The 17,237-nt window shown below is 65.0% G+C and overlaps 1 protein-coding gene across 5 annotated transcripts; it reads left to right on the top strand.

Annotated features, from left to right (window-relative positions):
- The first annotated feature begins 1,771 nt into the window (after nucleotides 1–1,771).
- On the top strand, nucleotides 1,772–15,857 carry ANXA6 (annexin A6). Of its 5 annotated transcripts, none has more exons than XM_040573529.1 (26): nucleotides 1,772–2,018; nucleotides 4,428–4,488; nucleotides 6,936–7,020; nucleotides 7,319–7,413; nucleotides 7,571–7,684; nucleotides 7,769–7,859; nucleotides 7,958–8,037; nucleotides 8,114–8,170; nucleotides 8,358–8,451; nucleotides 8,697–8,792; nucleotides 8,941–8,999; nucleotides 9,233–9,355; nucleotides 9,594–9,652; nucleotides 9,912–9,990; nucleotides 10,673–10,754; nucleotides 10,974–11,068; nucleotides 11,464–11,577; nucleotides 11,934–12,024; nucleotides 12,158–12,237; nucleotides 12,395–12,448; nucleotides 13,780–13,797; nucleotides 14,234–14,330; nucleotides 14,573–14,668; nucleotides 14,908–14,966; nucleotides 15,251–15,373; nucleotides 15,492–15,857. In XM_040573529.1, exons 2-26 carry the CDS (start codon nucleotides 4,471–4,473, stop codon nucleotides 15,549–15,551), a joined length of 2,019 nt encoding a protein of 672 aa, XP_040429463.1. In that variant the 5' UTR covers nucleotides 1,772–2,018; nucleotides 4,428–4,470; the 3' UTR covers nucleotides 15,552–15,857. The 5 variants fall into 5 exon arrangements, with proteins under 5 accessions (XP_040429463.1, XP_040429466.1, XP_040429464.1 ...); XM_040573530.1 differs by having other exon boundaries at nucleotides 1,900–2,049; XM_040573531.1 differs by lacking the exon at nucleotides 1,772–2,018 and adding an exon at nucleotides 3,793–3,943.
- The last annotated feature ends 1,380 nt before the right edge of the window (nucleotides 15,858–17,237 follow it).

Below are 17,237 nucleotides of genomic sequence, written 5' to 3'. Positions count from 1 at the left end.
CAGGTAGAAATCCCTCCCTCTAGCCCCCTTCCTCTCTTACCCCACACCAGGAGCCCCCAGCCCAACCTGTGGAGCAGATTTGAGGGAAATACAAGCAAAACGGAGCAGAAACGCAGCCAGCGTGTAGCACAGGGCAGCAAGAGTTAGCAGCTTCTTCATGGGGGCACCAGAGGTGACCCCAGCCCCACCAGGCAGGGCACAGCCCCAACAAACCCTGGGCCCAGCCTGAGGCTAGACTTAAATGGGCCCCCAGGGCTGTGTGGGTGGGGGCCAGGTGAGGCTGCTCAGGACCAGTGAGTTATATTAGTGCCCTCGGGCCCCAACATGGCCCTTATGTAGAGGTGTTGCAGCAGGGGGAGGCTGTGGGGTGGTGTGGCATGACCTGGCTGTGCCCTAGCCTCTTGGGAGAGGAGTACCAAGCCTGAGCTCTGAAGAGAGGTTAGAAGTTGATGTTTTGGGGGTGAAAAAACTAATTTAGGTTTATTTTGGGTGTTGTCTATGGTGCTGTATTCCGGGGCAAAAAATTCTCAGGTTATTATAGGTGGGCTGTGGTGCTGTGCAGTAAATCCTCCAACCTTCAGGTGCTGTGAAAGCTGGTAACAGAAAAAAAAAAAATATATCAGTGCTGAGGGAGTAAAGCAAGAAATGACCTTGAGCACCGAAAGCACGGGTGCATGCCCTAAGCGCGAGGTTGTCCTGCTGCCAGAGGCAGCCCCACATCCCCAGCACACCCCCTGGGCACCCAGCACGCTGCGGCCAGCAGCACCAGGAGGAGAGCAGGGCTGTTGTCCTGTGCCACAGGGCAAACAAAGCCGTGCTTGTCACCCACGCAGCCTCACATGAGGGAGGTCTCTGGCCACCAACGCCACCCCAGGGAGCATTGCCCCCAGGGGAACAGCAGGGCAGGAGGGAGCAGCCAGGGCTGGCTGCCCACCGAGGGCTCTGCCCTGCGGGGTGCCTCCAGCGGGGCGGGGACACAGCCCTGTGGCGTCTCACACTGTACCTGGGATCCACACCATACCTGGGGTCCCTGGAGCCCAGCACCCCCCTCCCAAGCCGGGCTGAGCAGTGCAGGTGCCCTGCAGCCCCCCGCGATGCTGCAGCCAGCAGGAACCAAAGGGGCTCGGCTGAGAGCCAGCAGCTGCTGCCCCACACATTTTGGGGGGGGGGTCCCAGCTTTCTTCTGCTCCTGCTGGTGTCACACCAGGGACATCAGAGCCTGCAGGTGCCCTGCCAGCTCCTCCAGCCCTGCTGCAGCCTCGGTGCTGGCTGGGGAAGGTGGGAGGGAGCGGGGGCTGCCAGGAGCAGCGCGGTGCTGCCCAGCCTGCATCTGCACCCGCAGCTCTGCTGCAAGGTCTGATCTCTGTGACTGCGGCACGGGAGGGAAATTTGGGGAAATACGCACCCCCGGTGCTGGGCTGTGCTGAGCGCCGCTCCCCAGCTCCCTGCACCATCCAGCTCCTGCCCCGTGGGTGCTCCTTGCTCAGCGCCTGCCCCCTGAGAGGGTCCCGGAGGGGGGCAAAGCCTCCCTCGGCTTTTGCAGGGGGGCGGCAGGGATGGATGCTCCCCCAGGGAAAGGGGGCGAGTGGTGGAGGTGGCTGGCAGCGGGACCAGGTAGCAGTGTCCCCCATCCCCCAGCATTAGCCAGGAAAATGGGGGCGATGACGTTTCCGCAGCTGAAATGCAATCCCTGCTGTCACCTTGCGCCGTGCGTGTCACCGCGCTTGGCACGCAGCCCCCCGCGCGCACCGGGGGGGTCTCTTACCCCCGTCCCCCCGCACCGCGGGCACCCAAAACCACGGGGCCGGGGTTGGCGTGGCGGTCGGCTCGGCGAGGGTGGGAGCACGGCTCTGACCCCGGGGCCCACGGCAGGCGGGGACTGGAGGGCTCGTGGTGACGTTGTGCCGAGGGGAGGAAGCAGCTGCACGGCAAGGGCGAGCGCACGGCCACGGGAGCACCAGGAGCGTGCAGCGGGTGGCTGGTCCCGCCGCCGTACCCCGCAGGCCTTGGAAGCACTCGTGAGTGTGCACTGGTGTGCAAGGGGCTGAGGCGTGCAAGGGGCCGAGCTGGTGGGCAAAGCGACCGCAGTGGGGGGAGAGGGGAGGAAGGAAGGAAGGAAGGCAGGCAGCCTTGGCTGAGGGTGCGCAACGCGAGCGGAGGGTCCCTCCGAGGGGCGGCTGCAGGGCAGGTGGGCACCCAGCCCCCTTTTTTAGTTTCCTTATTATTTAAAAATCATTTCTTTTTAATAAAAGCCTGGGGCCGTGCTGCAGAAAGGGGATTTTGGGGGCGCTGCCGCTGCTGCGGGTTCGGGGCCCATGGGTGTGTCCCGGCCAGCCGGGGATGCGGCTTTGTCTGCTCCCGGTGCTGCAGCACCCACAGCGGTGCCCGTCACCATGCTGGAGCCACCAGTCCCATGGGAAAAAAGCCCGATTTTGGTCACCAGTGAAGTTCTGCACGGGGAAACGCACCGTGCACCGCCACGAACGCGCTAAAAGCGCAGGGGGGTTTTTGGCGCTGGGGTGGGGCAGGGGATGTCGGGGACCTCCCTTGCCTCGGGGGGAGGACGGGGGCAGCTGCTTTTAGCCCTGCAGAGCTCCGTTTCTGCCCCGCGGGCCGGCCAAGCGGGGTGCTGGGCGTGCCGCGGCCTCCATTGCGCTAGCGGCGCGGCGGTGGCCGTGCCAAATTGGTACCGGGCTCCTGGGATGGGGGCCCCCGGCTCAAAGCCCCTGTGAGGCCACCAGGGTGAGGGGTATGGCAGGATCCAGCCAGATGCAGTGGGGTGCAAGCTTTTTTTGGGGAAAAAAGAGGGCTTGGGGGAAAAAAAGAGGGTTTGGGGGGAAAGGCTGCTCGCTCTGCAAAGGGCTGAGAGCGGCTGGGAAGCGGGGAGTGCCACGGGTGGGGCGTGCATCCTTCGGGGCTTTTTGTCCAGGGGCACCCAGACCCAGCCAGGGCCATTCCCTGGGTCCCTGTAGGTGCCAGCCTCACGGGGAGTCCCCGCAGCAGTGTCACGAGCAGGGGACAGGGGCGCTGCAGGGGCTGGGTGTGGCAGGGGATCCTCCGCCGCTGCTGAGATGAGCCGGAAGGGCTCAGCCCCGCTGCTGCACGCAGCATGAAGGGGAAAAAGGCAGGGGGGCTGCGCTGCAGGGCTTTCTCTCATGAGAATCTGCATCATTCGCAGGTTAGAATCTACGGTTCTCATGTCTGCAGCAGCACAGGGGCACGAAAGGGTGCGCGGGCCTGGGGCTGGGCTCCCTGGCACCCACCCAGCCGCCCGGCGCACTGCAGCCCTGCTGGGCGTGCGGGGGGCTCCCCGAGCCCCAGCTACCACGGAAGGACAGCCGAGGTGCGCGGCTTCCCCAGCTGAAAAGGGAAGGGCAGCGGGGAGGTGGAGGCAGCTCTGGTCTTCTGCAAAACTTCCTGCGCTCAGCCAGATGCCTGCAGAAATGTGCGGGGCAGGAGGTGCCCTGCGGCACCAGCTCGCCCGCCTCGGGTGCTCCCGGTCCCGGCTCTCACATGGGGTGAAGCTGGGGAAGTTCTGGTGCTTTCCCCTGGTTGCTCCCCAGCAGAAAATCCAGAAATCCTCCCGGAGAGGCCCCGCTGCGCCTTGTGCTTCCTTGCAACGTGTCGAGGGGGGAGGCCGGGCGCTGGCTGGAGCTGGAAGGGGGACGGCGCTCGGGGCCGGAGGCGCTGAGCGGCTCGGATGACGTTCGGGGACTCATTCACAGCCACCCTCCATTTTCCAGCTGCTTCTCTCCTTCCGCCAGCTTTCTCGGAGCAAACCCTGCTGCCTGGGGACTTTCTCCCCGGGGGTGGGGACGCACCGAGGTGGCCGGCGGCTATAAATGGCACCGCTTGTAGAAAACAAGCCGCCGGTTACCCTAGAAACTGAGCCGCATTTCCTGGGCTCCGCTCTGCACGTCGGGCCGATGGCAGCCTTGATTCGGTGCATGGAAACCCAGACAAAGCCAGCGGGTGCTACCTGGCCCCGGAGGGGTCTCCCCAGCGGTATCCGGAGCCAGGATGGCCCCAGGATTTGGGGGGCTGCAGGGTGGGACCCCAGGAGCCAGGGAGCACGGTGGTGTGCAGCGAGGTCAGCGCTGCAGCACGGACCCTGCAGAGGATGCTCGGCCCATTTCCACTTATTCAGCGCTTTCTTCCCCTCCCGGTTTGTCTCTGAGCCGGCAGGAAGCTGCGCGGGGGCACGTCTCTGCTGTCCCCAGCCCGTGGGGTCCCTGACTCGCTGCCAGGTGCAGAAGGAGCTCGGTTCTGCTCATTGCAGGTCACATCTGGGGAGCCCCGTCCCTGTCCCAGGGGATGGGGACGCCCAGCTCTTGGTGCCCAGGATGGGAGCTGCCCCCAGCTGGGCCCCGCAGCAGGGTGTGAGGGGATGCTTTGGCTCACATCTGCTTTTCTCCTCCCTCCTGCAGCTCCTCCGTGCCCTCGGTCCTGTGATCCCCAGCCCGGCGAGCCATGGCACCCAAAGGAAAGGTACGGATGGGGGAGGCTGGTGGGGGGCAGCCAGGAGCAAAAAAAATCCCTTTGGGGCCACAGTGGGACGGGAGAGAGAAACGGGGCTGTGGGACGGGGAGGGGAACAGGCATCGCGCTGGGATTTGGGCTTCAGCCGGGGAGAAATCCCGTTCGTGTCCCAGCCTGCTGCAAACCCTTCAGCCCGGGGGGGTTTCGCCCCCCTCCAGGCGTGGGGCTGAGCGAGGCAGCAGCTGCCCAGGCAGGTGCCCCCAGCAGCCAGGAAGCATCCCGGCGTGGGAGGGAAGTCCCAGCTGGGCAGCTGTCACCAGCTCCCGGTTCCCTTGAGAAAACACACGGTTATTGCCCCCAGTGCAATTGCCACAGCTTCCCCCCCGGCTGATGAGGGGATGGAGGCGGGGAAACCGAGGCACGGTGCGGGTGAGCATCGCCCCCGGGGTGGTCCAGAGCCCGCGGAGCCGTGCTGCGGGGTGGGAGCGAAGCCACGCCGGGAATTTTGCCTGCGCCTGCTCGGCCCCAGCCTGGATTATTTTTAGCTCCGAGGTCCCGGGCAGGCTGGAGGCAGGCTGGGATGAGTCAGAGGCTGGAGGAGGGGACGTGGGGGGCCCCGAGCCGCTGAAGCAGGGGGATGGAAGGGATGGAGGCGTGAGGAGGGCGCAACGTCAGGGTGCTGCTTCCCTGCTGAGTAATGCTTCTGCACCTCCCGGGGCCCGTTCCCACGAGCGTGCAGGGGGTGATGCCCAGCGCTCGGCTCCTGCCTCAGTTTCCCTCACCCCAGCTCACGCTCCGGTTGCTCACCAGGCAGGGCTGCAGCCCTGCTCCTCCCCTCCACCCAACCACAGCCAAAACCTGCCCGCCAGCTCTCCATCACCCCCCCCCCCCCCCCCCCCGTGAGACCCCGGCACCCTCTGGCCACCCTTGTCCCCTCCTTATTGCCTCCAGGCGCCTCCTTTGCCTTGCAAATCCTTATCAACTGCCTTGCAAATCCTTATCAACGCCCCGTCTGTGGGCAGCGGCTCACGCTGAGCCGGGAAGGTCTGGGAGCTGACGGGAAGCGGGGCTAAATGCAGCCCTCCAGTAAATCTCCTGCAACACAATCCGTCCCCATGCCTGCACGCCTCCCCCAAGGACAGCTGGCCTGCTCCCTGCCACACGGGACACCGGCGCTGGCAGCACCTCCCGGGAGGGTGACGAGCCCGGAAAATAGTGCCAGGAAAACAGAGGCAGGCTGCTTCCTCGAGGTCCTGCCTGCGATGCGCAGCAGGGCTGCAGCGCTGGGGCTGCCCCGTGCCCACCCCTCGGGTTCATTCCCGGAGGCACCCCCTGGGTCAGGGACACCGGCCCCCCTCCTGCCCCCCTGCAGGGATTCCCACCAGGGGATTTCTGCTCGGCTCTCCCCGCCGCCGGTGTCCAGCAGGGACGTGTCTGGTTCCCTCTGCTGAGCCACGACGCGGGGCTGGGCTGGTTTCACATCTGCTTCCACCAGACTCTGATCTCGTGCAGGGCCTGGTGCCGTGATCTGCCAGGGTGAATGAATTCCCCAGGACAAAGCCGAGCTGGGGAGGGAAAACCTGGTCCCCGCTCTTCCGCGAGGTCTCTGTTTGGTTGGGTCTCAATCCCGTTGTGCAGAAGGGCTCGGTGCCTGGAGGAGCAGCCAGGCAGAACCAGGTCATGGCAGCCCAGAGGATCTCTGAGGCTCCAGGGAAAGTTTCTCCCCATGTCCCAGCCCCTTGGACAGGCCCGGACCCCGTGGGAGCGTGCCCTCAGACGGGCTGTTTGTAGCTCTGCTGCTTCTCGGGGCTTTCTGTTTAGCAGCTTGTGAGGATTTTGTGCCTGTAAATCTGTCTCATCGCCCAGACCCCATGCGGAGCCTGGGCATCCTCATCGTCCTGAGGGTTTCCTTGCTCACAACGGGTGGTGGAGGAATGACTTCCTCCCGTTTGCTTTGAGTCTGCCACCACTAATTCCTCGTGGCTGCGTTGCGGGGGGCTGGCCCCGGTCCCTGCATTCAGGGCATCTCCCTGGGGTCCCCCCTCTGTTCCACCAACCCCCGAGCTGACCCCAGAGAGCTGGGAGCCCGGGGAGCTGGAGGAGGCTGCTCTCAAAGCGCCCGGCCCCGTTGTTGTGGCCGGGGAGGGTGTGTTTGGCTTCAACGTGAGCACAAAGGGCAAACGGAGCCGTGCCAGCGAGATAGGAGCGGGGAGGTCACGCTCTGCAGGCCTGGGACACAGCTCAGGCGGCGCAGATAGCGAGCAGGGAGCAGCTGAAAAGAATAATGAGTGTTTGTGTCCGAGGCTGAGCTCTGCCTCCTCATACCCCAAACGGGAGCTGATCTCGCCCCGCTGCCGCCCACGGCTCCGTCCTGCACTCACCCTTCCCCTCCCGCGGGACGGGCACGGGGCCGCGGCGTGCTCCTTCCCCCCGCATCTGCTCGCCTCCTCTCTCCAGGTCTACAGGGGCTCGGTGAAGGAGTTCCCAGGTTTCGATGCCAGCCAGGACGCAGAGGCCCTGTACAATGCCATGAAGGGATTTGGTATGGATGCTCCTCAAGCCTGTCACCCCGGGGCCACCCCGATGCCCCCCGTTCCCCATTGACCCTTGCACGGCTGGGCGTCCTGCCGCGCATCCCCTGCCAGCTGCCTGTTTTAGCAGCGTGCCAGGACCCCCGGCTCCCCCTCCTCTTCCTCCTGGTGCTGCCCCTTGGCTCTGCTTCTCCTCCTGCCCCAGCCAGGAGCAGGTTTGGGCACGGCGGGACCGTGATGTTGAGCCCAGAGGGGGTGAGAGCCAGCCGTGGGGCCGAAGGCAACCAACCAGCCTTCTGTCCCCCGCAGGCAGTGACAAGGAGGCCATCCTCGACCTCATCACATCCCGGAGCAACAAGCAGCGCGTGGAGATCTGCCAGGCCTACAAGTCCCTCTACGGGAAGGTAACGGCAGGAACCATCCCAAATCCATGCCCCAGAGGTGGGCTGCAGGGGCTGGCACCAATGAGCCATGGCCCCGCTGGGAGATGCTCCTCTGCTGCGGAGCAAAAGGGGTCCCAGCCCCTTCCTCCTCCTCATCCTCATCCTCATCCTCCTCCAGGACCTCATCGCAGACCTCAAGTACGAGCTGACGGGCAAGTTTGAGCGGCTGATCGTGAGCCTGATGCGGCCCCCAGCCTACAGTGATGCCAAGGAGATTAAAGATGCCATCGGGGTAAGGGGAGGGCAGCCCCCCGGGACCCCCTCTGAGGATCCCCAGCTTGTCCTGCAGCTCACAGGGCTGCGTCTCTGCCCGCAGGGCCTCGGCACGGACGAGAAGTGCCTGATCGAGATCCTCGCCTCCCGCACCAACCAGGAGATCCACGACCTGGTGGCCGCCTACAAGGACGGTGAGGGCTGGGGAAGGGCAGGGGCTGCCTCATGTCCCCTGGGGGCAGAGTTAAGGGGATCCGGCTCCCCGAGCCCTGACCTCTCCCTCTTCCACCAGCCTACGAGAGAGACCTGGAGGCCGACATCGTCGGAGACACGTCGGGACACTTCAAGAAGATGCTCGTGGTTCTGCTCCAGGTATGTCCGTCTGTCCGGTCCCTGCCGACAGCCGGGGCCCGAGCCCGGCAGGGCTGAGCCCGTGGCTGTCCCGCAGGGCACCAGGGAGGAGGACGACGTGGTGAGCGAGGACCTGGTGGAGCAGGATGCCAAGGTGAGGCTTCGCGGGTGCCATCTGGGCAGGGATGGGGCTGGTGGCACTGCACGACCCAGAGCTTGGGCTGCAAAGGGCGGTGGGCAGCAGGGGCAGAGCCCTGTGCGAGCAGCGCCCTGACTCAGGTCCTCTCCATCCCCTCTCCATCCCTCTCCATCCCTTTCTGCCCCCTTCCCCATCCCACAAGGACCTGCTGGAAGCCGGTGAGCTGAAATGGGGCACGGACGAGGCGCAGTTCATCTACATCCTGGGCCGGCGGAGCAAGCAGCACCTCCGCATGGGTGAGCACCTCCTCCTGCAGGGCCTGGGCTCCTTCCCCTGCCAAGGCCACCCGCCTGGTCCCCTGGGCTCTGTCATCTGCTGGGGTGTCCTGCGTGCCCCACAAGGGCTCGTGGGGCTGGGCTGAGAGGGGGGGACACCCAAGCCACCGGGACACCCTGCCCGTGTGCCCCAAGGGGATGCTGGCCCCGCTGCTGGCAGTCCCCAAAGGGCTCAGCTGCAGGCTTTGTCTGCTCTCGTCCCGCAGTCTTTAACGAGTACCTGAAGATTTCGGGGAAGCCAATCGAGAGGAGCATCAAGGGAGAGCTCTCCGGAGACTTCGAAAAGCTGATGCTGGCAGTGGGTACGTCGGTGCGGGGGTGCTGGCCGGGGGGCAGGTGTACTGTCGTTGGACTATGCTGGACAGTGGGCAGGGGTGCTGGCAAAGCCAGGGGCCGGGGCAGGGCAGGCTGCTGGTGTCCCTCCCCTCACTTTGCCCGTTTCCCCTGCAGTGAAGTGCATCAGGAGCACAGCGGAGTACTTTGCTGAGAGGCTCTACAAGGCCATGAAGGTGGGTGCCTCGTCCCAGCCCCAGAGGGAAAGCTCCCCTCGCCATGCTGCGCACAGGACCTGTGTGTCCTGGGGTCTCTGCTCTTCCCTCTAAAGGACTCATACGTTCAAACCTTGGGCTGAGGGCAAATCCGATAGCGCCCCAAATCCGAGCATCCTCCCCAAGCCCCCTTCCTGGCAGGACCGAGCAGGTTTGCTGTTCTGGGGCTTGACGCTGGGGATCCTCCCTTGCAGGGGCTGGGCACGAGGGACAACACGCTGATCCGCATCATGGTGTCCCGCAGCGAGATCGACATGCTGGACATCCGGGAGGTGTTCAGGACCAAGTACGAGAAGTCTCTCTACAACATGATAAAGGTGAGGCTCGGCGCTTCCCGGCCTCCCTCCGAGAGGCTGCTGGCGCCGCCTCCCTCCCCACACTGAGCATGGGGACGGGCTGAGCCCCCTCCCCAGCCCCGGTGCTGGGGCTCCAGCTGGGAGGAGGCAGCTGGGGGAGCCCCTTTCTCCCTTTCTCGCCGTGTCCTTCCCATGGCACCATCCCGTGCCCACGGCGCGTCCCTGCCACGCACCCTTCTCCACCTCTGCCCCTTTCCAGGAGGACACCTCCGGGGAGTACAAGAAGGCGCTGCTGAAGCTGTGCGGAGGGGACGATGAGTAAGACCTCCCGTCACCCCTTGCCCACCCCTCCTTGTCCCCACGGGACAAACCTCCGGTCCGGACCCTGGCAGAGCACGTGCCGGCACGGCTGGGTCATGGCTGGGCGCACGATGCCAGCCGCGGTGCCGTGGTCGGTCCCCCCCGTGCCCAGCACCCGGCGGGTGCAAAACCCTTCTCGGTCAGGGCTGCTGGGGATGGGGCGGCCGCTCGGCGGGGCGCAGCTCACTGCCCATCCGTCCTTGCCCTCCCCTTGCAGTGCCGCGGGTGAGTTCTTCCCCGAGGCGGCGCAGGTGGCCTACCAGATGTGGGAGCACAGCGCGTTGGCCAAAGTCAAGGTCAGCACCCCCAGACACCCCCCGCGCCCCCTCCGCTCGCCGCCAGCTTGGGACCCGGCCGCTCCTCTGCGCCGCGGGGCACGGCCACCCCGCTCCCTGCCTCTCGCTCTGCGCCTTCTCTCAACACTGCTGGCTCTTCGGTTTCGGGGCATGAGGTCGGCGTGGTGTAAGCCTTGGAGGCTGGCCGGCCTCTGCACCGCTGCAGGCTCCACTAACTCCTCTTTCTGAAGCCTCTCTTGCCGGGGCGGCGGGTCCCGCATGTCTGCGTGATGCACCCCGGGCACCCACCCCACGGCAGGGTAGCTGGGACGCAGGAGGGCGCAGCCACAAGGCACGAGCTGGAACCCTTCCCGCGCCCTCTCCTGGCTCTCAGCTGACGCACCCAGCTCCCACCGAGCTGCCTCAGCACTAGGGGAGGCGGGCACGGCACCGAGCAGCACTGCGGGACTCCGGGGACTGCCCGCAGCCTCCTCCCCACCCTCTGCTGGCCTGGCTGTGGCGTGCCCTTCGATGGAAGGGGTGCCCGGGTGGCGGGGACGTCCTCACCCAGCCCCAGGTGCTTGCACTAACCCACCACCTGCTTGCGCATCGCCTCGCCGGGCGGCACTGTCCCTCTGTCTGTCCCTCCCTGCCACCACCCCGCTGGCTCGGGGCAGCCCCCGACCCCTCTGTGCCCCTGCAGCTCCAAGGCACCGTGCAGCCCGCGGCGGGCTTCAACGACGACGGCGACGCGCAGGTGCTGCGGAAGGCGATGAAGGGGCTGGGTAAGCGGGGGCCGTGCACCAGCCCTTCTGCTGGCACCACGGGGAGATGCTCCCCGACAGATCGGAGCGGGGGAGAAAACCCACGTAGGGCTGCAGAAAAGCCCTGGGGGGATAAGGAGCTGCGGGAGCTGCCCTTTCCCCATGCCCCTGTTTGCAGAGGGGGTGGCGGTGTGCCCGGTTCTTGCCTCGGGGCTGCAGCTCTGGCTGCTGTCCTTGCAGGCACCGATGAAGGGGCCATCATCGACGTGGTCACGAAAAGGAGCAACGCCCAGAGGCAGCAGATCATTAAGGCTTACAAGGCTCACTACGGCAGGGTACTGCTGGCCCCTCTCCCACCCCACTGCCCGCGTCCTTCCCTCTCCGACATCTTTCCCTCGCTGAAAGAAATCCCGCCGGAGACATGGTGGGCGGCCCTGCTGTGCCCCGCAATGACTCCCCCGTGGCAGAATGAGGTTTTCAGAGCAGCCTCCCGCTTTGGGTGCACCAGCAGCCCAAGGCAACATCCCTTCCCACTTTATTTCCCCATACTGGAGGCCTCCAGATCCTGGATGTCCCCAGAACCCCCGCCCGAATGTGACCTTAAACAGCCCCAAGGTCTTCCCAGAAGCCTCCCACCTCTCTGCTTCTCTCCCCGCTGTTCTCCCTGCTGTCGCCTCGGTCTGTCCCTGCAGAAGGAGCGGGGCTGTGAAACACCCAAATGCCTTTGCAGGACCTGATGGCGGACCTGAAATCGGAGCTGTCGGGCAGCTTGGCCAAGCTGATCCTGGGGCTCATGCTGACGCCGGCGCAGTACGACGCCAAGCAGCTGAGGAAGGCGGTGGAGGTAACTGTCGGACCGAGGCGAGCGGCTTCAGCGTGCCCAGATAGAGCAGCTTTTGCTGCATGGCCAGGATAATAAAGCTGCTGGGAGCCCAGCGGGGCTGCTTTGCAGTCCTTTGTACAACAGCCCATGCAGCAGGAAGTGTCACGCTGCTTTGCAGAGCGTCCCCATGGCTAAGCCAGGGTAGGGGCAATGGGGCCATTGGATGTGGACTTTCAGCACGCTGTGGCACTGGGGTTGGAGCAGCTCATCCTTGTGGGGCACCATCGGGGCGATGCCGCGGTGTCCCCACGCAGCCCTGGCACCCCGCAGCACCCCTCCATCCCACCCCTCCATCCCACCCCACCGCTCTCTTCCAGGGGGCCGGCACAGACGAGGGCGTCCTCATCGAGATCATGGCCACGCGGAACAACCAGGAGATCAGGGCTATCAACGAGGCGTACCAGCAGGGTACGGCGCGGGAGGGAGCGCGGGGAGCACCGAGGGGCACGGACTGCGTGGAGCCCTCAAACCCGTCCTGTGATTTGGTGGGCGGTGGAGCCGCAGCCGGGGTGCAGGGCTCAGCTGTCCCCCCTGTCCGCAGCCTACCACAAGCGCCTGGAGGACGACCTGAGCTCCGACACGTCGGGACATTTCAAGAGGATTCTCGTCTCCCTGGCTCTGGTACGGGGGGGGTCTCCCGCTGGGGGTGGTCCCCTCCGTGCTGCGGGGTGGGTTTGGGGGACGTGGTTTGGAGAAGACAGAGCATGGGAGCGCTGCGCTGCCGTGGTCTTGGGCACTTCCCAGATGTCCTCTCCGTGATATCTGTATCCAACCACAGGGCAACCGCGATGATGGGCCGGAGAACCTCACCCAGGCACACGAAGATGCCAAGGTAAGGAGCTTCCAGGCTGCGCCCCAAACCCCGAGCATATTGCATCCCCAGGGCAGCACACACGGTGCCGGGGGTAGGGGCTCTGCGAGCTGCGGGGAGAAATGCCAGGAGAAGGGACACCCCGGCAGGGAAAGCTCTCAGGATTCATTCCCGCTGCCCCCTGCACGTGTGGAGCCTGCAAAGCAGCCCCAGGGGGATCAAAACCGGGGGCTGCACCGCTTCGTGTGCTGGGTCAGCTGCTTGTGGGGCTGGCAGCACCCAGCAGTGCTAAAATCTGGGACTTCAGCTTCAGAGGCAGCCTTGGGCTGGCCTGCAGGAGGCACCCACGTCTGTGCTGTGCGTGGGGCACCCTCGCAGCTCAAGCTGCTTTTCACTTCAACCCGCAAACCGTCACGTCCTGGGCTGAGTGCGCCAGGACTGGAGAGGACTGAGGCACCAGAAGTGGGGTGCTGGCCCCGTTGCCTGGCTCAGCTCCCGGTCCCAGGAGAGCCCTGACCGCATCCTGCTCCCTGGGGCTGCCTCCCGGCTCCACGGCAGGACGGGGGCCGGGTGCTTCCCCTGCTTTGCTCTGCTTTGGTTTCCTTTGGCATGCGACGAAGGACGGGGAGGGGACCAAGGGGGCCCCTTTCTGGGGCGAGCATGGCTCCTCCGTGCCTCAGAGCGGGGGCCAGCCCCGGGGCCACCCTCCCACCACCCTCCCACCACCCCGGGCACCTTTCCCCGACCCCTCAGCCCTCACCATCCGGTCCTGCCCCGTGCACCCCGCAGCATGGTGCTGAGCGGGGCCGCTGCCGGCAGAGGGAGCGGTGCTTTGCTGGCTGCATGCGCTGCATGCGCTGCATGCGCTGCAGAGGAAGAGAGAGCCAGGAACGACACGCACAGGGAGAAGTCAGCCGGGCAGCAGCTGTCCCAGCCCCAAGTGGTATTTTCCTGGCAAAGCCACCCCGGGCAGGCTGGTGGGAACCAGGTCGTGGTTGTTTTCAGCCAGCCCTGTCCCAGGCAGTGTTCCCATAGGGCCCCGTTGGCCGCAGCACTGGGGCCACACAAGGATGCTCCCCAAGGAGCATCGGGCCGGTACCCGAGCCCCAGGGGTGGGGGGCTCACCCTGCATGGCCAAACCCCCCCTCCTGACAGCCAGCGGTGCTGGCACTGACCCAGAGGAGGACACGGGTGGCTCCTAAGATCAGGCTGACCCCTGGGGAAGCAGGGGAGCCGTGGAGAGGTCATTTTAGGGGCTTTTGCTAGAATTCCCCCGCTGTCAGGGGAGGTTAAAGGTTGTGCAGCACCTTCTGACCCTGTTGTCTTCCTGTCTCTCTCTCTCTCTCCACCAGGTTGTTGCTGAGACCCTGGTGAGTGCCTGCCCTTTGCCTTGCGCATGTCTGGGGGGATGCCGCGGTCCCTGGGTGCGGGGCTGGGGGAGCAGCACGCTGGCAGCACGGGGCTGGTGCCCCTGCAGCTCTGAATTCCCTGCGCAGCACTGGGCACCCCAAACGTCCTCCTCAACAGATGAAAGAATGCCCTAAGTATGGGCATTCCATATCTTTTTCATAAAACCCGGAGAACACCGTCTTTTCTCCGAGATAGTCTGGTTGTGCAGCTTCACACCTTCACGTCCATGCACAGAAAATGCCATTTAGGTCCCCAGAAAAGCAGTTTCCCAGCCCGTAAGAGGCCACCCACCCCACTCAGGACTGGCTGTCCCGGGAGGAGCTGCCTGACGTCCCTTCCCCTGTCCCTTACACCCATTCCCTTGTCCCTCCGCCTCACTATTGATTCCTCTCCCAGAAACTTGCCGACGTCTCCAGCAACGACTCCAGCGACTCCCTGGAGACCCGCTTCCTCAGCATCCTCTGCACCCGCAGCTACCCCCACCTGCGCAGAGGTAGGGCCGCCGCGCTCAGCACCACCGGACCCTGGGTGCTGGGCTGGATGTCCCCGTGTCCCCATGGATGATGGGGGCAAGGCGGTGGGAGGACAAGGCACAACCTCACGTTTGGGGTGGCTGGTTGAGGTCACCCAAACCCGCGTGGTCCAAAAACCTCCACGTTTGGGGCTCGGGTCCCCCGGGAGCGCTGGGGCTGGGACGAGCGGCTCGGCGGTGACGCCCCTCTTTTCCCCCCGTAGTGTTTCAGGAGTTCATCAAAATGACCAACCACGACGTGGAGCACGCCATCAAGAAGCGGATGTCAGGGGACGTGAGGGACGCCTTCGTGGCCATCGGTCAGTGACGGGCACGGGGCAGCAGCCCCCTGGCCTGCCCCTGCCAAGCCAACGAAGCGGCACGTCCCTGCTGCTCCTTTGGGACCATAGAGGCTCCCGGCACGGCATGGGGTCAGGGCGTTTATCGGGCATCTTACGGGGCCGTGCCCGTGCCCCCGTACCGAGGAGGGGCGCAGCTCCCGGCTGGGACGTGTCCCCGGGGTGCCCCGAGCCCACCCCGTCCCCGCTCTGTGTTGCAGTGCGCAGCGTGAAGAACAAGCCGGCCTTCTTCGCCGACAAGCTCTACAAGTCCATGAAGGTGCGTGCGGGCTCCCACACAGAGGGAGGGGGCTATAGGGCCTTTGGGGCTCTGAGTTAACCCCCCAGCAGCAATGGGGCTTGGCCTCCAGCTGTCCCCGGGGAGCAGGGCTGAGCTCAAACCGATTCTACGTCATTTTTCTGGATAAATGGGGGACAGGGCAGCTCGTGCCGTGCCAGCAGCACATCTCCAAGGGGACAGCCCCAACTCGGGCTGTGCTGGAGGTGCCGCGAGGGTCCCGGACGGTGGGTTTTGGGGTTATCTGTTTGAGCTCCTCTCCGCAGGGTGCCGGCACTGACGAGAGGACCCTGACCCGGATCATGATCTCCAGAAGCGAGATCGACCTGCTCAACATCCGGGGCGAGTTCGTGGACCTGTTCGACAAATCGCTGCACCATATGATCGAGGTGAGGGGACAGGGAATTCCCTCTCCGGCTCAGCACCTTGTCCGGCCTGGACCCCGAGCCCTGATCCGAGGCTCCAGGACCAGCGGTCGTGGTGCTGAGCCGGCTCTGCCTCCCGCAGAAGGACACCTCCGGCGACTACCGCATGGCTCTGCTGGCCCTGTGCGGCGGGGAGGACTAGGCGGCCGCGCCAGCCCCGACTTTGTCTGAGCCAGCAGCACGCACACAGCCACCGCCTGGGCCTCACTGCAGCTTCGGGGGCTTCGGGGGCCGCTGGGGACCCCTCGGAGCACCCCTCACCTCGAGCGGCACCGCATCGCAAGCAGGGGGGCGGCAGGGAGGGGAGCCTCGGGGGGGGGGGGGGGGTGTCACCGTCTGTCTCGGTGCAAAATGATTCGTACCCAAACGTGCCACTTAACCCAGGAATATTTACCCGCGGGGGCAAGACGGTTTTCGGTCTCGTGAATAAAACCTTACTGTTGCTGAGCGGGGGGTGAGAGCAGCCCCTCTGTTGGGGCAGGTTTGGGTGGGACGGGGCCCGTGCGGGGTCCCAGCAGCTCCGCGCTCCCGCAGGCAGAGCTGGGGAGGGGGGACCAGGATCCCTGAAACCCCCTGAGCAGCACCAGGCCAGGCACAGGGGCTGGAAACGTGCCTGGGGCTGCCAGCAGGGCTGTCCCCGAGAGCTCCAGGCCGTGCCTCTGAAAGCCCCTGGCAGGTTTCGTGCCGCTCCCCTCCAGGCTGCGGTCAGAGGCTGGCTCTCGTGCGGATGAGGCTTTTATAAACCAGAGATAGAAATCAGACTCGATGGCATCCACTCATCCTCGCAGACGGTTTCCTGTGCTTTCAAGTTGCCACAGAGGCAGTCGAAGCACACAGGCCACAAAGGCTACACCCCCAAACAGTTTATGTTTGCGCTTCCCCGGGCTCCCAGGAGGAAAGAACTGGAATTTCCAAAAGTGGGAAATTCCAGCACTTTCAATTGTTTCCAAGTCAGAACAAAAAGCCTTAAATACCCGCATTTTCCTCAAAACAGCCCGCTGAGGAAAGGTTCGCCTTCAAAATATCAAAGCAGCACTAGGAATAATAATGCAGCACTGTTACAGCACTTCAAACCCCCGACGAGGTCGAGAGGCAGCAACATGTAGAGACAAACCGCAGAAGCTGAAAGGCCTTGGTTTGGGGCTGTTGCGCTGAGCGTTCCCTTGGTGCCTTCCTGTAAAACATCCCCTTGCGACAAACATGCTTTTCTCACGGGTGAACAACCCCACTGAGGCGTTTTTGCCCTCTGATAGAGGTTTGGGCTCCTCGATCTTCCCTGCACCCGCGGGTAGAGATAAGCCCCCCAGCGCGCCCACCCCCGCAGCAGCTCGTGTTTTGCTGGGGAGCTGCTGCAAAGGCTTCGAGCAGAGCACGGAGATGCTTTGAAGGGAGGATATAACCCCGATCTTCATCTCCCCAGCTCTTCCTGGGGTGCAGCACCGTAATGGTGCAATCCTGCCGGAGAGGGACCGCGGGGAGCAGAGCTGGTCCCATCCAGGCTCCGTCCCCGCAGCTGGGAGCTGCTGCAGTGTCCTCGGAGCTCTGCTGGCCCCTGCACCCCCTTCCTGGCTGTGCTATAAACCCGTGACGGGTGACTCCATCGCTCACAGCCTCTTGGATCCCCAGAAGCCCCCCGGGGGCCACGTCCCCGCCAGCCCCCCGCCAGGAAGCCCGTCTGACCCGGGCAGCCCGCTCCCCCCGCGCCAGGAATTCCCCTGGCACCCGCTGCTGCTCCGGCAAGGACAGCAAGATACCGGAGTCACGGCGTGTTTGGGGACAGGGAGGGAGAGTGAGATGGGATTTCCTCCTCGGAGGAACTCCCTGCTCT

This window comes from Cygnus olor, chromosome 14, assembly GCF_009769625.2.
Source record: "Cygnus olor isolate bCygOlo1 chromosome 14, bCygOlo1.pri.v2, whole genome shotgun sequence".
Classification (NCBI taxonomy): Eukaryota; Metazoa; Chordata; class Aves; order Anseriformes; family Anatidae; genus Cygnus; species Cygnus olor.
The sequence above is the reverse complement of the archived record's forward strand: the minus strand, read 5'-3'. Positions and strand labels throughout refer to the sequence as shown.